The sequence below is a fragment of the Pogona vitticeps genome, chromosome 5 (assembly GCF_051106095.1).
Source record: "Pogona vitticeps strain Pit_001003342236 chromosome 5, PviZW2.1, whole genome shotgun sequence".
In the NCBI taxonomy this organism is placed as follows: Eukaryota; Metazoa; Chordata; class Lepidosauria; order Squamata; family Agamidae; genus Pogona; species Pogona vitticeps.
The window spans coordinates 61,842,088-61,859,512 of NC_135787.1; the positions used below are offsets into that span (position 1 = coordinate 61,842,088).

Consider the following 17,425-nt stretch of genomic DNA (forward strand, 5'->3'; position numbering starts at 1 on the left):
TACAAATGTCTCAGAGTGAGTTATTGAGACTTTCATGTGACAGTTAATGAGAAAAGTGTGGACTCTGGAGAACTTCTATCTATTCTCCTCTATGGACCTTCTGCTGCACAACAAAAAAAATGGAATTTTACCAGAAATTCAAAACTCTGCAACACCAACTTGGTAGTTTTGAATATGAGGCACACAGATGTACGTAAATGAGTAGCCAGTCTTGGACCTTCTCTGCTAGGGTGTTTGAATACACTGACCTCATGGCAATTCAAAGATACAAGGCAGACAGTGTTATTATCTCTGTCTTGCAGGCAAGAGACGAAAGGTAAGAGAGAATAGATTGCCTAATTATATGAGGGCTAGAGGTAAGATAAAAATCAGGCATTCGTTCTCCAGGTCTCTCAGCAATATGATTTCAACAGCTCTCACATAGTTATTAATGTCAAAAAGAGAAGAGGTTGCTATTCTGACAGGTTCTTGTATCCAGGAGACAAAGTGGATGGTTAACATCTTGGTCACTGTTTAGTTATCCTGGGACGAAATGTACTGCTGACCCTTTCAGTGTACAGACCAAAAAGAAATGTAACACGTTCTGCGCTGCTAGTCAACAACTGTTCTGCAATGGGGTTCTGGCAAGCGAGAGGTATTTTGCTCAAGGGAAGCCTCTTTGTATCAGGACCTAGATTAGATATGACATCGCTCTCTTCAGAATGATCACAGATGACATTCTCAGCATTCCCCACTGTACACAAGATCCGGGAATCCAATCCCCATCCCCACCCCAGAGCTTGTGAGGAAGTATAAAGTATACATAGCACTTACCTTAGCTGTCTGTGTTTTGGCACTGAAAGTTCCATCTCTCTGACCTGAAGCGTCTCCTGGGATCCAACAATTTAACATGACAAACCATATAGACTGAGCAATGAGATTTAGAAATAAACAAATACATCTTTTATATATGAATATAGTCTTTTTGCCCTACTCTACTCTTGAGGGCTCAGAGTAAGAAACATAATGTTTATTAATGAATCACTAATACATCTTTATCTTATGTCTTATCTATTGGTGCAAAGGTGTGACTGCACTGGCAGGTTGAATTGGACTGATTCGTCTTTGCTGCTGTCTGAAAGATTTGGTTTCCCAAACGTTGTTGAAGGTCAGTTCCCATGACTCTGTGAATGGCTATCCTTAATAGGGATGATAGGATCTGTAGTCCAAGCCCATCTGAAGGATCAGACTTAAAGAGTCCTGTCCCTGACTTAAAGAGTTGTGTTGATCTTTACCTGAAGACAAAGATACACCTTTCGTATAACATACCCTTCCCCAACCTGGTGCCCTTTAGATGTTATTGTTACATACAGCACTGATGTTACCTGTCTGTCATGGGTTTGGAGGGAAAGTTCCATCCTATGGGGAGTGGAAGGCGGGACATCAGGAGGAGGGGCTGTACTGTATATATATATGTGAAGCCTGTGTGGTGAAGTTTAGACGCTGGGATGTGAAGAAGAAGCAGCTGGGAAGAAGAAGCTGGTGTGGGAGTCTGTGTGTCAGACAGGGTACTACTGTGTGTCAGAGTACCAACCTGATAGGTTCAGGTGTCTGTTGGTTAGCCAGAACTGATAGGTTCAGGGTCTGTGCTTCAAGTTAAGTGTTCTGTGTGAACCAAACTGTGTGTATGTATGAATGAGACCAAGCCACGTTACTATATCTTATTCACCTGATCATTTTATTTTCCCTGTGTGTTGTTTTAAATAAACCTTACTCTTTTATTTGTTGAAAATCCATCCCTGGTCTGTGTGACTTCTTATAGGGAATGGTTGGTGGCAGCTTAGTTAACGTGTGGCATATCTCAGTAGGTCTGGGTCTGTCACATTGATTGGTGTCCAGCGTGTGGGATACGACTGGTCCAGTTGTCCAGCGGTCCAGCAAAGCCTTGGCAAGTGTGCCCAGAGCAAGGGGGGTCTAGTCAGGGACAATCTGAGGCGCGTAGGTAATCTTCTAGGTGTACCTCACGGGGAGGTGCGCTAGTAGAAGAACGTGCCAACTGGGGAGACTAGATTAGGGTGCTCTGAGGCAGCCTGTTTTTGGCGGGAAAAAAAGCTGAGGCAAAACTGTATAGTAACAGTGATTTAGCCTGCCTGCTGAGAGGCCCAGCAGAGGGGGGTAGACTCTAGCTTGCAACTGTTGCAAGTTAGTGCTGAAAGGACAGCAGCAATCTATAGGGAAAGCTGGTTCTGAGGCAAAAGAAAAAAAAAAGTGGTCGTTTTATTTTGAGGCTTGACTTTTTAAAGCAGCCTGTTCTGAGGGGGGGGATTATGCCCTTGACTCGAAGCCAAATGGCAGAAATGGGTGAAGTGAAAGACCCCCAGGTTGACCAAGGTTCTGAGGATGAATTTGGCTCAGTGCAGGGTGACAGCACAGGAGAGCAGAACCCAGAACTCAGAAAAATACTCCTAGCCCAACAGCATGAACTGAGGGTGAGGGAAATGGAGGAAAGGTTAGAGAGAGAAAGAAGGGAGGAAAGGGAGAAACAGAGACAATTTGAATTGGCATTGGAGAGAGAGAAAATGGCGTTTGAGCTAAGAAAATTGGAACTGATGAATCAGAACAATAATAACAATAGGGATTCTGAGGGAGGCCAATTGTCTAAAGCTGACCTGAAGAAATTCCCTGTGTACCACAAGGGAGATTGTCCTGAGGTGTTCTTTTCCTTAGTGGAAAGGGCGTTTGTGGACTTCTCAGTGAGGGAAACTGAGAAGATGACCATCATGCGATCTTTAATCAGTGGTAGCCTGGCTGAGGTCTATGCCGAGATGCCTGAGGAACTGATGAAAGATTTTGCAGAGTTTAAAAAACTGGTGTTTGCAAGACATGGGATAAATGCGGAACAGCTGAGGCAAAGATTCAGGTCCCTCACAAAGAAACCAGAGCAGACTTTTACCCAAGTGGGGGCTCAATTGGTGAGGCTGCTTGAGAAATGGCTATCTCAGGAGGGGACAGAGACCTTTCAGCAACTTAAAGATTTGATAGCGCTGGAACAGTTCTATTCAGTCCTGCATGGGGAACTGAAATTCCAGGTGAGGGAAAGGAAACCAAAATCTGTGGCAGAAGCCGCCGAGATTGCAGATTTTATTTCCCAAATAAGAAAGCCCTTGGGTGAGGGGAAAGCGATGGGGAAACCTAAAGAAACCTACAGCAAGTACTCTCAGGGACCAGGGAAAAGCCAGCAAGGGGGAGGGGCCCATGGTGAAGGGAAGCCCTCAGACATGAAACCAAGACCTCAGATTTTGGAGGGAAAACCAAAACAAGATGAGAAAGACTCAAAATACACCAGAAAATGTTATTTCTGTCAGGGAAAGGGCCATCTAATCTCAGAGTGTGAGAAATTAAAGCAGCTAAAAGGAATTGTGCCTCAGGATTCGAGTGGGACCAAGCCAAAAGCTGTGTTCTGTGTCCAGAAAGAGCAAGGCTCATTGTCACTGAGGGAGCCTGTTGCCATGGCTACTCAATCTGAAACAGCTACATCTGCTGATCAGGCTGAGGAAAATGGTCCTCTTGTAGAGGTCAGGCGCTGCCTGTTGGTGAGAACAGATTCCCAGTTGTTTGAGACAGCAGGGGTGGACGTAGGAATACTTGGCCATCAGTATCGGGGGCTGCGGGACACTTGTTCCCAGGTGACCCTGTGCCATCCAGATATTATTCCTAGGGAGTATGTAATCCCAAATGAGAGCATGAAGGTGGCAGGGATTGAGGGGCAGGTGATCTCTCTGCCAGTAGCGGAAGTACCTATGAACTTTCAAGGCTGGAGGGGAGTTTGGCGGCTAGCAATTTCATCGACTCTGCCAGCAGCCGTGCTCATGGGAAATGACCTGGCTGAACATGTGAAAAGGGTGGTAGTGATTACACGTTCACAAGCCACCACGGGGACAGTTCAAGGGGGTAATGATGAGCCAGAGACGGAAGCAGAGGGGAGTTCAGAAGCTGTGGTGGAAACCTTAACCACAGACAGCAGATTTGGACAAGAGCAAAAGGCAGACGCCACTCTCCAAAAGTGTTTTGAACAGGTGACTGACGCCCAGCTAACACCTGAAACCCCAGTGAGATTTCTGGAGAAAAAGGGGATTTTATATAGAGAGACCCTGAGGAATATCTCAAAAGGGGGAGATGGGATCAGAAGTCAGCTGGTGGTACCTGAAAAGTATCGCCCCATGATCTTACAAAGGGGGCACTCTGACATGTTTGCTGCACACTTAGGGGTGAACAAAACACAGCAGAGAATCACACAGAATTTTTACTGGCCTGACATAGGGAAGCAGATCAGGGAGTTCTGTAAACAATGTGATGTGTGTCAAAGGCAGGGGAATAGCCGCGACAGGACCAAAGCAAAGTTATGCCCTTTGCCTGTGATTGACACTCCGTTCAAATGCATAGGGGTGGATATTGTGGGACCTTTGCCCAAGGCCACAAAGAGGGGGAACAGGTTCATTCTCACCATTGTGGACCATGCCACGAGGTACCCTGAAGCCATACCCTTGACTAACATTGAAACTAACACAGTGGCAGATGCCTTGGTGGGGTATATGTCCAGGATGGGATTTGCCTCAGAAATAATCACAGATTTGGGCGCATCGTTCACATCAAAGCTCATGAAACGCTTATGGCAAATCTGTGGAATTAAGCACAAGGAAACCACTGCCTATCATCCTGAAAGTAAGGGGTTAACTGAGAAGTTCAATGGGACTCTAATGCGCATGATTAGGGCTTACTTGGCAGAGAATCCAAACAATTGGGACCAGAAGCTGCAATCCCTTTTGTTTGCTTATCGATCAGTGCCACAAGCCAGTACCGGGTTCAGTCCATTTGAACTTTTATTTGGGAGAAGGGTGAAAGGGCCCCTTGATTTGATCAAACAAAATTGGGAGCAGATCACCCAGGATGACCCACAAGACGTTGTGACATACATAGACTCTTTAAGGATTGACCTAAAGAGAAACCTAGAGCTAGCAGCAGAGACCCTGCAAGCTCAAAAGGTCAGAAAGAAAGCCTGGTGTGTCCAGAGAGCCGGGGAGAGGCACTTTGACCCAGGGGAGGAAGTGCTGTGGCCTGGGCCCTGCAGAGAGAGCAAACTGCAGCTGGGTAGCCCAGAGATAAAATACTTGGGTCACATGGTAGGGGGAGGAGTGATAAAACCCCTAGAGGCCAAAATAGAAGCCGTTCGTGATTGGCCCAGACCCAACACCAAGAAAAAAGTCAAATCATTTCTTGGGTTGGTGGGCTACTACAGAAAGTTCATCCCGAGGTTTAGCGAGATTGCGGCTCCGCTGACCGATCTGACGAGGAAGAAGACTGATGACAGCATCCCGTGGACCAGCGACTGTGAGGCGGCGTTCCAGAGGTTGAAGGAGGCGCTCGTCCAGTATCCAGTGCTGCGTGCTCCAGACTTCGACCGGGAGTTCATCATCTACACCGATGCGTCTAACAGCGGGGTAGGAGCAGTTCTGTGCCAGGAGGATGAGAATGGTGACCAGCATCCAGTGTCCTACCTGAGTAGGAAACTTCAAAAAGGTGAGAGACATTTGGCAACCGTGGAGAAGGAGTGTTTGGCCATAGTCTACGCGATCCAGAAGGCCAAGCCTTACATCTGGGGAAGACATTTTATTCTGTGCACTGACCATTCACCACTGCAATGGTTAAAGACAATGAAAACCCACAATAGTAAACTTATGAGGTGGGCTTTAAATCTGCAAGACTATGACTTTGAAGTGAAGGTGGTCAGTGAACTGTGTTGCTGACGCCTTGTCAAGAAGACCTGAAGATTGAAGACGGCGAAAGAAACATGGACTATGTATATATATTGATGACAAAAAGTTAAATGTACCTGGTTTTTTGAATTTGGTTTGTATGAATAAAGGTAAATTGATGTAATGTATATGGTAAATGTTTAAATGCCTAATTGATATGGTTAACTTAGAATGTAAGTATAAGTAAGTATGATATGGTATGTATAACTGTTGTTGTGTGTTTTATCCAGGTTGTTTTTTTGGGAAAAAGCACCTTAGCTTTCCCCCTACAAAACAACTTATAAAGAGGGGAGGTGTTACATACAGCACTGATGTTACCTGTCTGTCATGGGTTTGGAGGGAAAGTTCCATCCTATGGGGAGTGGAAGGCGGGACATCAGGAGGAGGGGCTGTACTGTATATATATATGTGAAGCCTGTGTGGTGAAGTTTAGACGCTGGGATGTGAAGAAGCAGCAGCTGGGAAGAAGAAGCTGGTGTGGGAGTCTGTGTGTCAGACAGGGTACTACTGTGTGTCAGAGTACCAACCTGATAGGTTCAGGTGTCTGTTGGTTAGCCAGAACTGATAGGTTCAGGGTCTGTGCTTCAAGTTAAGTGTTCTGTGTGAACCAAACTGTGTGTATGTATGAATGAGACCAAGCCACGTTACTATATCTTATTCACCTGATCATTTTATTTTCCCTGTGTGTTGTTTTAAATAAACCTTACTCTTTTATTTGTTGAAAATCCATCCCTGGTCTGTGTGACTTCTTATAGGGAATGGTTGGTGGCAGCTTAGTTAACGTGTGGCATATCTCAGTAGGTCTGGGTCTGTCACAGTTATGAGCTGTCATTTCCATCAAGCTCCAGCCAACAATGGAATCACAGAAGTTGTAGTTCAAACTATATTTGGGGAAATACATTACATGTATTACATAATAGTTTATTTATTTATTTATTTATTTATTTATTTATTTATTTATTTATTTATTTGTTTGTTTGTTTGTTTGTTTGTTTGTTTGTTTGATTGATTGATTGATTGATTGATTGATTGATTGATTGATTGATTGATATGCTGCATTTCTCCCAATAAGGGACCCAAAGCGGCTCACAACATTAACATTCACACAATTTAAAAACACACTAAGTTAAATATTAAGAGATAAATTCAACAATTTATGATTTAAAATACTGTTTCATCAAGCAGCTTTTGTCTCCTGCATTCAATCATCTTGTCTTTGCAGCATATTATTGCAATTTAAAAAAAATTGAGATGGGTTTAGTGGTTTGTGCTGGTTTGTTGTTTTTTGGCTGAACAGGTGTTTGGCAGTTCCCAGCCCCACCTCCTCTGGCGGGTGTCAACTCAGAGGCAGTGCTTGGAGGAGGTGGAGCAGGGAAGCCAGGGCACTGTCTCTGAGTGGATGCCCACTGGAGGAGGCAGGGCTGGGAAGTGGCAAACACCAGGTGAAAAACAAACTGGCACAAACCACAGAACCAGCAGTTCATGCCCATCTCTATTTGAAGCTCTTTAATTATGTGAAGAATAACATGGAACTTGTATCTGTTCCCAACTGGACAGCATTTCTCAATTGGATTACTGCACATTTAAAACTGATATTCACAGCAGACTCCCAGATTTGTACATGTTTTGTACACATAAAAACATAAGACAGAACCAGAAGCATGGTCCTGTAGTTAGTTATAGCCTAGGTAACTATAGCTTGCCTGTTTCTTGTCTTCATATCTTGCCAGTTTCCACCCTGCCCAGTGACATAACCAGCAATTTCTTGGAGCCCATCAACACACTCTATTTGTTCCTGTTCAAGAGGAGATTCAGCGGCCCATTGATTTGGATTAGTTTAACATATCTATGTGACATCGCAGCAGATTCAAATCAAACCCTTAGAATCATAGAATCATGAAGTTGGAAGAAGCCTATAAGGCTATCGAGTCCAATCCCCTGCTCAATGCAGGTAATACAAATCAAAGGATCTCTGCCAGGTGGTTGTCTAAATTTCTCTTGAGTGGCTCCTGTGTTGAAGTACTCACCACTTCTCAAGGTAATTGGTTCCGTTGCTGTACTGCTCTAACAGTTAGGAAGTTTTTCCTCATATTCAACTAAAATCTGGCTTCCTGTAACTTGAGCCCATAATTGTGTGTTCTGCACTCTGGGTTGAACTTCCATTTATTTTCCTTCACTTGGGAATGGAGGTTTGCTTGTTTTTTGGCGGCCCAGGTGATTCCAGATTTTATCTCTGTCTGCCTGTTTCTCTTGGAACAGCCCAGTTCCTGTGTGGGTGTGTACAGTGAGAACTCATCTGACATCAGCTGTGGTGCCATAAGTAGGAGTTTTCTCAGCACAGAGCAGGGTTGCCTCTGGATTCCTTTCTAAACTGGGGGAAGGGGCATTCATCTCAGCATTGCAGCCCTCTGCTTCATGTCTGGCAGGATCAATATATACGTACATGATGCTGTTTTATTCTGGGGGGTGGGGAAAGAGAGAGTAAGCTCTTATTCAAACTCTGCTGATTCTTCTTCATGTTAGGAAGAAACCCAACCCCCTTCTTTACAAAATATTTAAACGTTTCCACTACCAGCTCAGGTGACGTCAAGTGACAAGAGAAGGAGACAGGGCAGTGAATGGGGTGGATTTGAGATTGGAGAGGGAAGAAGGGAATGTGTTGTATGGAGACCTAACTCTGAAGAAACTGGATTATACTCAGGGAAAAATAATAATAAGTACAGTATAGACGCCTGGAGTGAATGATTCTCGATGTATGGGGGAAAGAGACCAGAGTCCTGACTCATACCAATCTGCACTGCAAACCTCCCTGGAGAGGCTCTCAGATGAAGGAAGTGAAAATAGCAATGACCAAAAGCTGTATTAGAAACACGTTTACGTAATGGTATTTCAGAGAGTTTTCAACTATAGCTTGGAGCATATTCCTTTTTCTGAACTACAGCCCCCAGAATTCCCTAGCCTGCATGGTGGGGATGTTGTTTTGTATTATTGTGCTGTCATTATGTTTTTAAAGGGTTTTTTTTTTTTTTGGTGCTGTCACCTCTGACTTATGGTGACCCAATGAATGAGAGATTTCCAAGCTGTCCTGTCCTCAACTGCCCTGCTCAGCTCTTGTAAACTCAAGCCTGTAGTTCCTTTAGGGAGTTAATCCATCTTGCATTTGGTTTTCCTCTTTTCCTGCTGCCTTACACATTTCCCAGTATTATTCTCTTTTCCTAAGAATCCTGCCTTCTCATGATATGCCCACAGGACAACCTCAGTTTCAACCTTTCTGCCTCTAGAGATAGTTCAGGCCTGATTTGATCTAGGACCCACTTGTTGGTCTTTCTGATAGTCCAGGGTATCTGCAAAGGTCTCCCCCAGCACCATATTTCAAACAAATCAATTTTTTTTCCTGTCAGTCTTCTTAACTGTCCAACATTCATGCCCATACATGGTGACCAGAAATGCTTTCTCTTTTATGCTATACAAATAAAATAAAAACAAACATGGGCTTTGTTCACGAGTATGATTCCTCAGACAATGGAAGTTGCTGGAATGGCATATTTGGAACACTGATATGACCTCAGTGTCTAATGGGCATGCTATATGTCATGTAGAGCTTGGCATTTAGATAACGGGAACTGGAAGGTTGAATAATGGATAAAAATAGCAGCATGATGTCCAAGATGATATCTTCTGTGCCTCTTCTGAAATAGCTCATTACTCTTTTCTGTCACTTCTTAGAGGCATGCTTCTGTTGGCTTGAAACCCACCCGGTTAAGCTTAAGAATATTCTAACTAGAACAAAGACATCAAAACACCACCAGCCTGTTTATGTGCAGTGCTTTGGACTGTAACAAGACCTCAGTGAAAACAGACAATTCCATACATTGAAATAACCAGATCTAAATGTGGACCAAGTGGAATCTTTTTAAACATCAAATAAAATGTGGGTCATATTCCCAACCTCAGTGGACAATTGTCTGTGTGAGTATATGGGCAATAGAGGCATGGGGGTACACACTGCAGAAATTTTGTGCTGTCTGCCACTGGAATCTTTTGAGATGATGGAAGTTGATAGACTTCAGTTTTTCTTTTTGCTGTTTGTACCACCACACCTGAGCAAATTCAGCAGAGCACTAGCAGCGGCTAGCGGGAGAGTATGCTTACCCACAAATTGTCCACCCCTGACTTATAGGCTCCTGCGGTGAAATGCTGCTTTCCAAGTGCACATGGTTACAGTGGCAAATGTTGCCTTGTGTTTATGTGTGTGAGAGAAAATTCAGGGCACAATGCAAGGGTAAGCATTCTCAACCAAATAGTTTGCAGTGTAATCTTGTGCATGCCTACTCATGGGCAAGGAGCGCAACAGGAATTAGTCCAAGGTCAGTTTGTATAGGATTGTAGCCCCAAGGATATGATTAGCTCTCCTATTGCAATAAAGTTCATTCCAGATCTTAGGAACTTTAATCTTTGGACTACAGCATGGCTGGGTGGGGAAAGATGGAAAAAAAATAGTTCAAAATGCTCACTGCTCCAAGCTGGTTTTTCACATCTGGTTTATGGAGAAGATTGGAGCAAGTTCTTAGCAATCATGAAACAAATGAAATTCTCATTCACTTGGCCAGATTTGATAGGTACAGCTACAATAGGTACAGCATGGAGAGGTCCATGTTGCACATTCCTGCCACATTAAAAGAGAAGGAGCTTGTGAAAACAAAAGTTAGCACTCCTAATTCTGCTCCACAGACATGGCTGATTATGTACAAATGTAGATTTTAATAGCTAAAACAAGGAAAAAAAATCTAAGGCAAGACTAGCGGGTTTTAATTTGCATAAATGTGAGGGGGCCATTACATCAGATTAAAACAGCTGCAGTCCACAAAAGCTATTCCAAATATTTTCAAGGTGCTTCACAGCTGTTGGTTTTTTTCCTGAACAGTCTTAACACAGCTAACCCTTCCACTCCTGGAACGTTTAAGAGCAAAGCACTCACGGGCCTCTGTCTAAATTCTCTAATTATTTTCAATTAAGTCCTTTCCATCCTCTTTATAAGGAAATCAGTGAACTTCCAAGTATTTTTTATTGAAAAATGTAGAAACAAAGCAATTTTCATATGCTATTTGGATTTCTATTTTAAAAACTAATATGTCTATCATTAGCATTTGCTATAAGACAAATCTGAGGTGGCCAGTTTGTAGGGCATGATGGTATTACATGTGTGGAGAAACTGAGAATGTGGGGAAATATGAAATATGGATTTAATTGCTAGACACTAGTGCTTTTGTGAGTGCCTGGGAGCTAACAGGCAGAGATAAGCATGTAAAAGGACAATCCACACCTTCAACATATCTCCTGTTATTGAACACTTCAAAGAAAGGGTTTCCCTGATCACTTCAAAGAAAGGGCTAAGATAGGAACTGATGCTCCCATGTTTATCTTATCAAAGGACATATCAAAGCAAAACACCTTAACTGTAACTCATGACTTGGAAAAATCAGTTTGTTTAATTCCAAGAGAGTTATAGTAATAAACAGATAAATAAATAAATAAGTTATGCATATTTGGCAGTGGGAAAGGCAGCAAGTATTGAAGCTGGCTTTTGTCCTAACAAAACATGAAAGGGGATTTAAGATGTTGTTGGCAACAGGAGGGTAATGGTCCATTTATTTGTATAAAAGAGATTAATAAAAACTAATTAACCTAGCAGGTCTCTGAGAAGCAAAGTGTTTTGCTCCCCTGCTCGTCAGAGAGATGCTTCGGAAGGGCTTAATTATACTCTAAGGAAGAAACTGGGTCCATTTACCACCCCATGAAGCTCTGCTGGGAGGATGCATTTTGTGCACATTCCAGAAATACGCTACCCAAGGTGTGAGTGTTAGATAGGGCAGATCAGCTTTTATTTTCTGGTGAATTATTCTCTTGAATTGCTTTGCATTTGCCCCTGTATTTTGAAAAACCAAATCATGTAATTTTTACTCTCTTGACCTTTTTACCTGTTGTTCTTTCTTTGTTTCTTTTTAATAAACTACAAAAATCCTTTCAAGCAACTTTCCGGGTTTTTGGCTGATACAGTTGCGGTACTGAAACCAGTCCTTGCCTCAATCAGCTACTGGGATTTTTCTGTCATTGTGTGGAATCCTGGCAGTTACATCACAAGGTTGGTGCACTGATTCTTGGGAACTGTTTGTTTGGAACACCACCAAGTCTGGGAGACAGAGGTGGGGGGAGGGATATGGTCTTAGTCATCTTCCATAGCTTTCACCATATCTGACTCCTACCTAAGCTATTCCACCACTGAATGGGACAGAATAGTGTAGCTCAGTGGCTATAGCGACAGACGCTTGACTGGGTACCGTGACAATATGCTACGTAAATCTTCACTAAATTTTGTAGATCAGGCATAAAACTATTTTATTTCCCCAGTTATCTGTGTTTATCCACTATGCTCAGCTTTAGGATCATGTCATGGAATTTTAAGTGTGTATAAATCATAAGGAAATTACATCTGTAAATGAATAACAACAGATTTTTTTCCTCCTAGCTGCACTAGAATATTGCTACTGTCTTATCTCCGAGCATTACTAAATTTTCCTAATTTATTTCACTGCAAGGAAAAGCTATCTTTGAAATGGTAGCCTATTTATTGTAGGAAAAGAACAGGGGGCAGAGGGAATGGGCAAGCATGCTATAAATCTGCACCTTAATCATGTTTACAACTTCAGCTATGTTGAAAGATACTTACTTATTCTAGCTTCATAAGCTACTAGCTTCATAAAAGGAGTTGCGTCTTTGTTTTCTTCATGATGCCCATCTCCAGGATGATGCACCCAGCTACTCAGCATTTTAATTCCAATCTATTAAACTTAAGCTTTGGATGCTCTGCTATACAGTTTATAATTAACAAGACACAATCATATACTCCAAGCAAATTTTATTAGAAGTCTATTCAAGGAAAAAACACAGATACCTCTTGCATGTAAGAATTGAAAGTCAATTACCTGAAAGCCAGGTATGAAAAACTTGTTCTATTAAAATCAGATACAGAGTAGAAACAGTGCTTCTTTTTTAAATATCACAGGCAACAGACATTTAAGTCTCCCATCATAAATGGCATCAAAGTATTGATTTCACAGCAAAGCTGCATGCACATCTAAGTTTATAATGGAAAGCCTTTGAAAGATAAAGCTTTTGCCATGAAATTTGTAGTAATAAAGGTATGCTGGACAAAGGTGATTCTTTATCTGTCTTACTGACATTTCTCCATAATAAAGACGTATATACAAGTTTAAAGATTTGGCTGGTAAAACCATATTATAATTCATAAAACTTTGCATCGAATGCTATTTTACAGAATTGCACTATCCAAATGTGCTCATACAGAGGATGGGGCAAATAAAGAAGACAGGGATGATATTTTATTAGTGGAAAGGGAGTGGGCTGAAGATCAAATAAACAACTTGATTTTTTCCTCTCTCTCTCTCTCTCTGTTAAAACAATGAACAATAAAATCGCTCTGTACAAAAAAGCAAACATATGTACAAAATGCTACAAGATGACAAATTTGCAAGATCTGTCTTTTACCACAAAAGAAATGTAGTTAAAATTGTTATATCTCACTTTGTTTTTGCCTTCCTTAAGGTGCCAGCAAAACCAAATCTGGGCTGCTTTGCATAAAGCTATAGATATGGGAAGTCATGTATTTTCCACCCTATGCTATTTATGCTGTATACAGAAAACAAATACTGTATTCCAATACTTCTCATTAAACCAAGGGATGATAATTCGCTCGCATACAGTGACTTTCATGTTTGTGCCTTTTTGTTGTTGTTTCTTACTTTTAATGCTCCATTGCTAAAAAAACAAAATATATTTCTTAAAATTCACGTGCAAACTTATGTAGCAAAGTAATAACATTATGTGATATTTTCTGTGGATGCCCCTTCTCTCCCTCCTCTTCAGTGACTATGTTACAGTAAAAACATGTACTAGCATTGTTTTTATCTTGCCAAAGCTACATATGAGAAATGCATTTGAATACTGGACTTTCAGATACTTTGTTGTTATCACATTATTTTGTGACAGAGCGGAGGACTCCGTTGGCTTGCTTCATAATAGCCTGTGGTTAACTTACATTTTTCACATTCTGCATTTGTTCAATGCCAAGCTGCAAATATGGACAGGCTTCAGATGTTAAAAATATGCACAAATACGTGAGGACACATGACGTTTCCTGTATGTGCAGGAAATGGGAACTTGATCATGTGCCATAATTGCTCTGGGCGCACTCACCTTTCTGTGCAGTCCCTCTCTGCTTAGGACATTTCCTGCTCACACTTTCTTTATTTGTACATATCATTAATGCATGATTATGACTGCACATTTTCTCTGTGACACACTTTACTGCATTGGAAGCATAATTTATCTGCTTCAGATGTTAATAGGTGCAAATATGGGAAGTTTAAACTCCAATATCTACACCTACCTGTATTTGTAGGTATCATTCATACGTGAAACTGCTCTTATTTGGAAAAGAAAAGGGAGGATATAATGGACTCCTGATTCCCTCACCCCATGACTTACAAAGTCTTAAGAGCTCTAGCTGGGAACCATGCTTAGCACATATTCTAGTACCAATTCCTCTGTTTAATTCCTTCTGCCTGACATTTTACAACCACTCTGCATACATTGCAGGACAAAAGGGCAGGGAAACTATCTATTTTAGTAATTATCTTGTATTGCAATTGGGTGAAAACAGGCAAATGTGTGACACAGCAAAGTGAAAGCAACGTATGCTACTGAACTTAAAAAGAATGTGAAAACTTAAAAAAAGTTAAAAAGTAGTGAACCACAACCTGCTCTATATATGAAGTAACGGTAGATTTTTTTCCTTAAGAACAGTGCTGCAAATTACTTCAAATAACATTGGTAACTTAAAGTGTCACAATGCGCCTTGCACTAAGCTTTTTCCTTATATTCACATTTCAAATTCGTGGGGGAGCAGCCAAGGATTTGATGCACACACAAAAAAGGAGAGATATTCTAAATGTTGAACTAATTCCTCTTGTTTCATAAAAGCTCAGTTATTATCCCATCATAGCTGTTACGATAATACTGCTGGCTGGCAGATGAAGATGGGAATGGCGAAGATGAACTAGGTGATTTCTACCTGGAACTGCAAAGCAGGAAAACAGAAGGCTGGTGGAGCATGTTTTCTAGCAGCTTTATATGCAGATGTGTTGTAGAAATGCAGCATAAATAATTAAGAGGGGGGGAGGAGAGAGAAACAAACAACATTTCACAGCCTCTTGACATAGTTCCCAGGGAAAGTACCAAAGAATTTTGTTCTTCTGGACGTTCCTGAAAGTAGAAGTAATAAGTGAAACATAGCACTAGAGGTTAAAAAAAAAATATCTAAAGATAGACTTTACATTTCAAGATATTTCATTAACACAGCATATGCTATATCATTTGGACAATACAGAGTACATTACATTGCAAAGGGAATTCTGTGTGGAAATCATCCTAAAATAGTATGGATGTAAAATGGGGAGAACTGTGATTTAATCATGGATTGTGGACACTCTCACTAGACTAGCTCACTGTTGAAGAGACAAGGGCACTTTAAACGTTTAAAATCTAGTTTGCCTCTTCAGCAGTGAAATGCCAAAGCAACCTTTGAAGATTTCTCCATTGGTTTAACCTTCTAATGACCAATCATGAAACAAGACTTGTTAGAATACAAGATACAAGAGCAATGTCTTTTGCCACTGAAAGGAGCACAGCTTCTAAAAATGTGTTAAGAGTATCCCTTCGTTTGTTGGAATGGGATACCCATTTATTTAACTCTACGATCTCACTCTTTCTCTCTCAATATAGATGTGTGTGTGTGCGTGTGCATGTGTGTGTGTACACGCAGGCACACAGAGGCACCTCCAACACATCTCTACCAAAGTTTATGAGGATGGCTAGTATAACTAGCAGCACATAACACATCAAAGTACAGAGAACACTTTTCTGAGAATACTGCCTCCTTTTCAAAATAAAAGGGGTTATGGAGATATGGGACATGGTGGCGCTGTGGGCTAAACCGCAGAAGCCTGTGCTGCAGGGTCAGAAGACCAGCAGTCATAAGATTGAATCCACACGACGGAGTGAGCTTCCGTCGCTTGTCCCAGCTCCCACCAACCTAGCGGTTCGAAAGCATGCAAATGCAAGTAGATCAATAGGGACCACCTCAGTGGGAAGGTAACAGCATTCTGTGTCTAAGTTGCACTGGCCATGTGACCATGGAAGATTGTCTTCGGACAAAAATGCTGGCTCTATGGCTTGGAAACGGGGATGAGCACCACCCCCTAGAGTCGAACACGACTGGACAAAAATTGTCAAGGGGAACCTTTACCTTTTTATGGAGATATGTCCTCGTTGTTAAACAAGGCACCCAACAATCAGAAGTAGACAGGGGAATACAAACTGCCTCTGATCATAATACGTCTCTGCCAGACCTCATGTAGCATGTGCACTGCACGTATCAATGCCTTGTGCTTTGGTTGCAGGGCTCCAAGCCATCTTATACTGCTAGATTTGTACCCAGATACAAATGATTAGGGGAGGCTGAACAGGTGAGCTCATAAAAAAACCCCAAGAGGTAGTCCTGTGTGTGAGTTCCACGGGTGTATCAAAACATCACCAGAAATCTTAATGAGAGAGTGATATGTATTGTGTATGATGACAAGATTCTGTCTACAAGGCATAACAAAAAACCTAATTTTTGAGAAGATTAATCAAAGTTAGCATTACTATAGTGATCACACTAAGTCTGGTTTGTTAGCCATAGCACATCAGACCCTTCAGCTACATGATCTCTGAGGTATTAATTTTTGCCTAAGGCACAACTGAATTTAAAATAAACATACCCACAAACCATCCATCATCACACTTTTCCATCACATCAATGACATCTCCCTCTCTCAGCTCCAATTCATCTTCATTCCTAGGAGTATAGTTATACAGAACCTGAAACCTTAAACAGGACAAATGGATGCATTTTAAAAAAGTGAACGCTTTGCATTAAGCTAGAACAAACAGCTTGTTCATTAGTCCCTTGAAGATAAAAATAAACTACTAATAAAAGTTTATGTAAAGACAATGTTAAACATAATTTGAGCCACAATCTTGAGAGCAACTCACAAGCTAGCTAAGCAGAGTACGGCATATGGGTTCACTCAAAACTAAATGGACTAGAATATCTTTACTCCAAAGAATCTGGTTTCTAAATCAGTTGTGGTTACTTAACTAATTCACTAGAATCAGTTAAGAAATGCAAAACTAATTCTTCAATACGTGATAATTTAAAGAGTCTTCCACTTTTAAATGTGCATGGTATGCAGAAGAATGAGAAGGAAAGAATTCACCTCTAAAATAACAGAGAAAATACATCTAAGGACTAGATTCAGTTTTATTTCCAGTTAGAACAGACACATTTAAAATGAAATCTGCCTGTTAGCCAGCATTAAGATAAGTCCCATTGTTTTCAATGGCCCCTACTTCAGTTAGAATTAAAACTGGATTTAGGTCTCAATATTTAACAAACTTCACTCAGAAAGATATGCCACATATAACCAATGTGGTCTATTGGTGAGAGGGTTAGA

General features: G+C 41.4%; 1 protein-coding gene across 19 annotated transcripts in view; it reads right to left on the reverse strand.

Annotated features, from left to right (window-relative positions):
* Positions 1-12,691: 12,691 nt before the first annotated feature.
* SORBS2 (sorbin and SH3 domain containing 2) overlaps positions 12,692-17,425 on the reverse strand; it is a 237,799-nt gene continuing 233,065 nt past the window's right edge. For 18 of the 19 annotated variants that reach the window (XM_078393957.1, XM_073001376.2, XM_073001371.2 and 15 more), the window contains 2 exons: positions 16,691-16,797; positions 12,692-15,134 (listed from right to left, as the gene is read on the reverse strand). In XM_078393957.1, coding sequence (XP_078250083.1) covers positions 15,073-15,134; positions 16,691-16,797 — 169 coding nt within the window. In that variant the 3' untranslated portion in view covers positions 12,692-15,072. The remainder of the gene's footprint in view (positions 15,135-16,690; positions 16,798-17,425) is intronic. The other variant, XM_073001377.2, reaches the window with a different exon arrangement.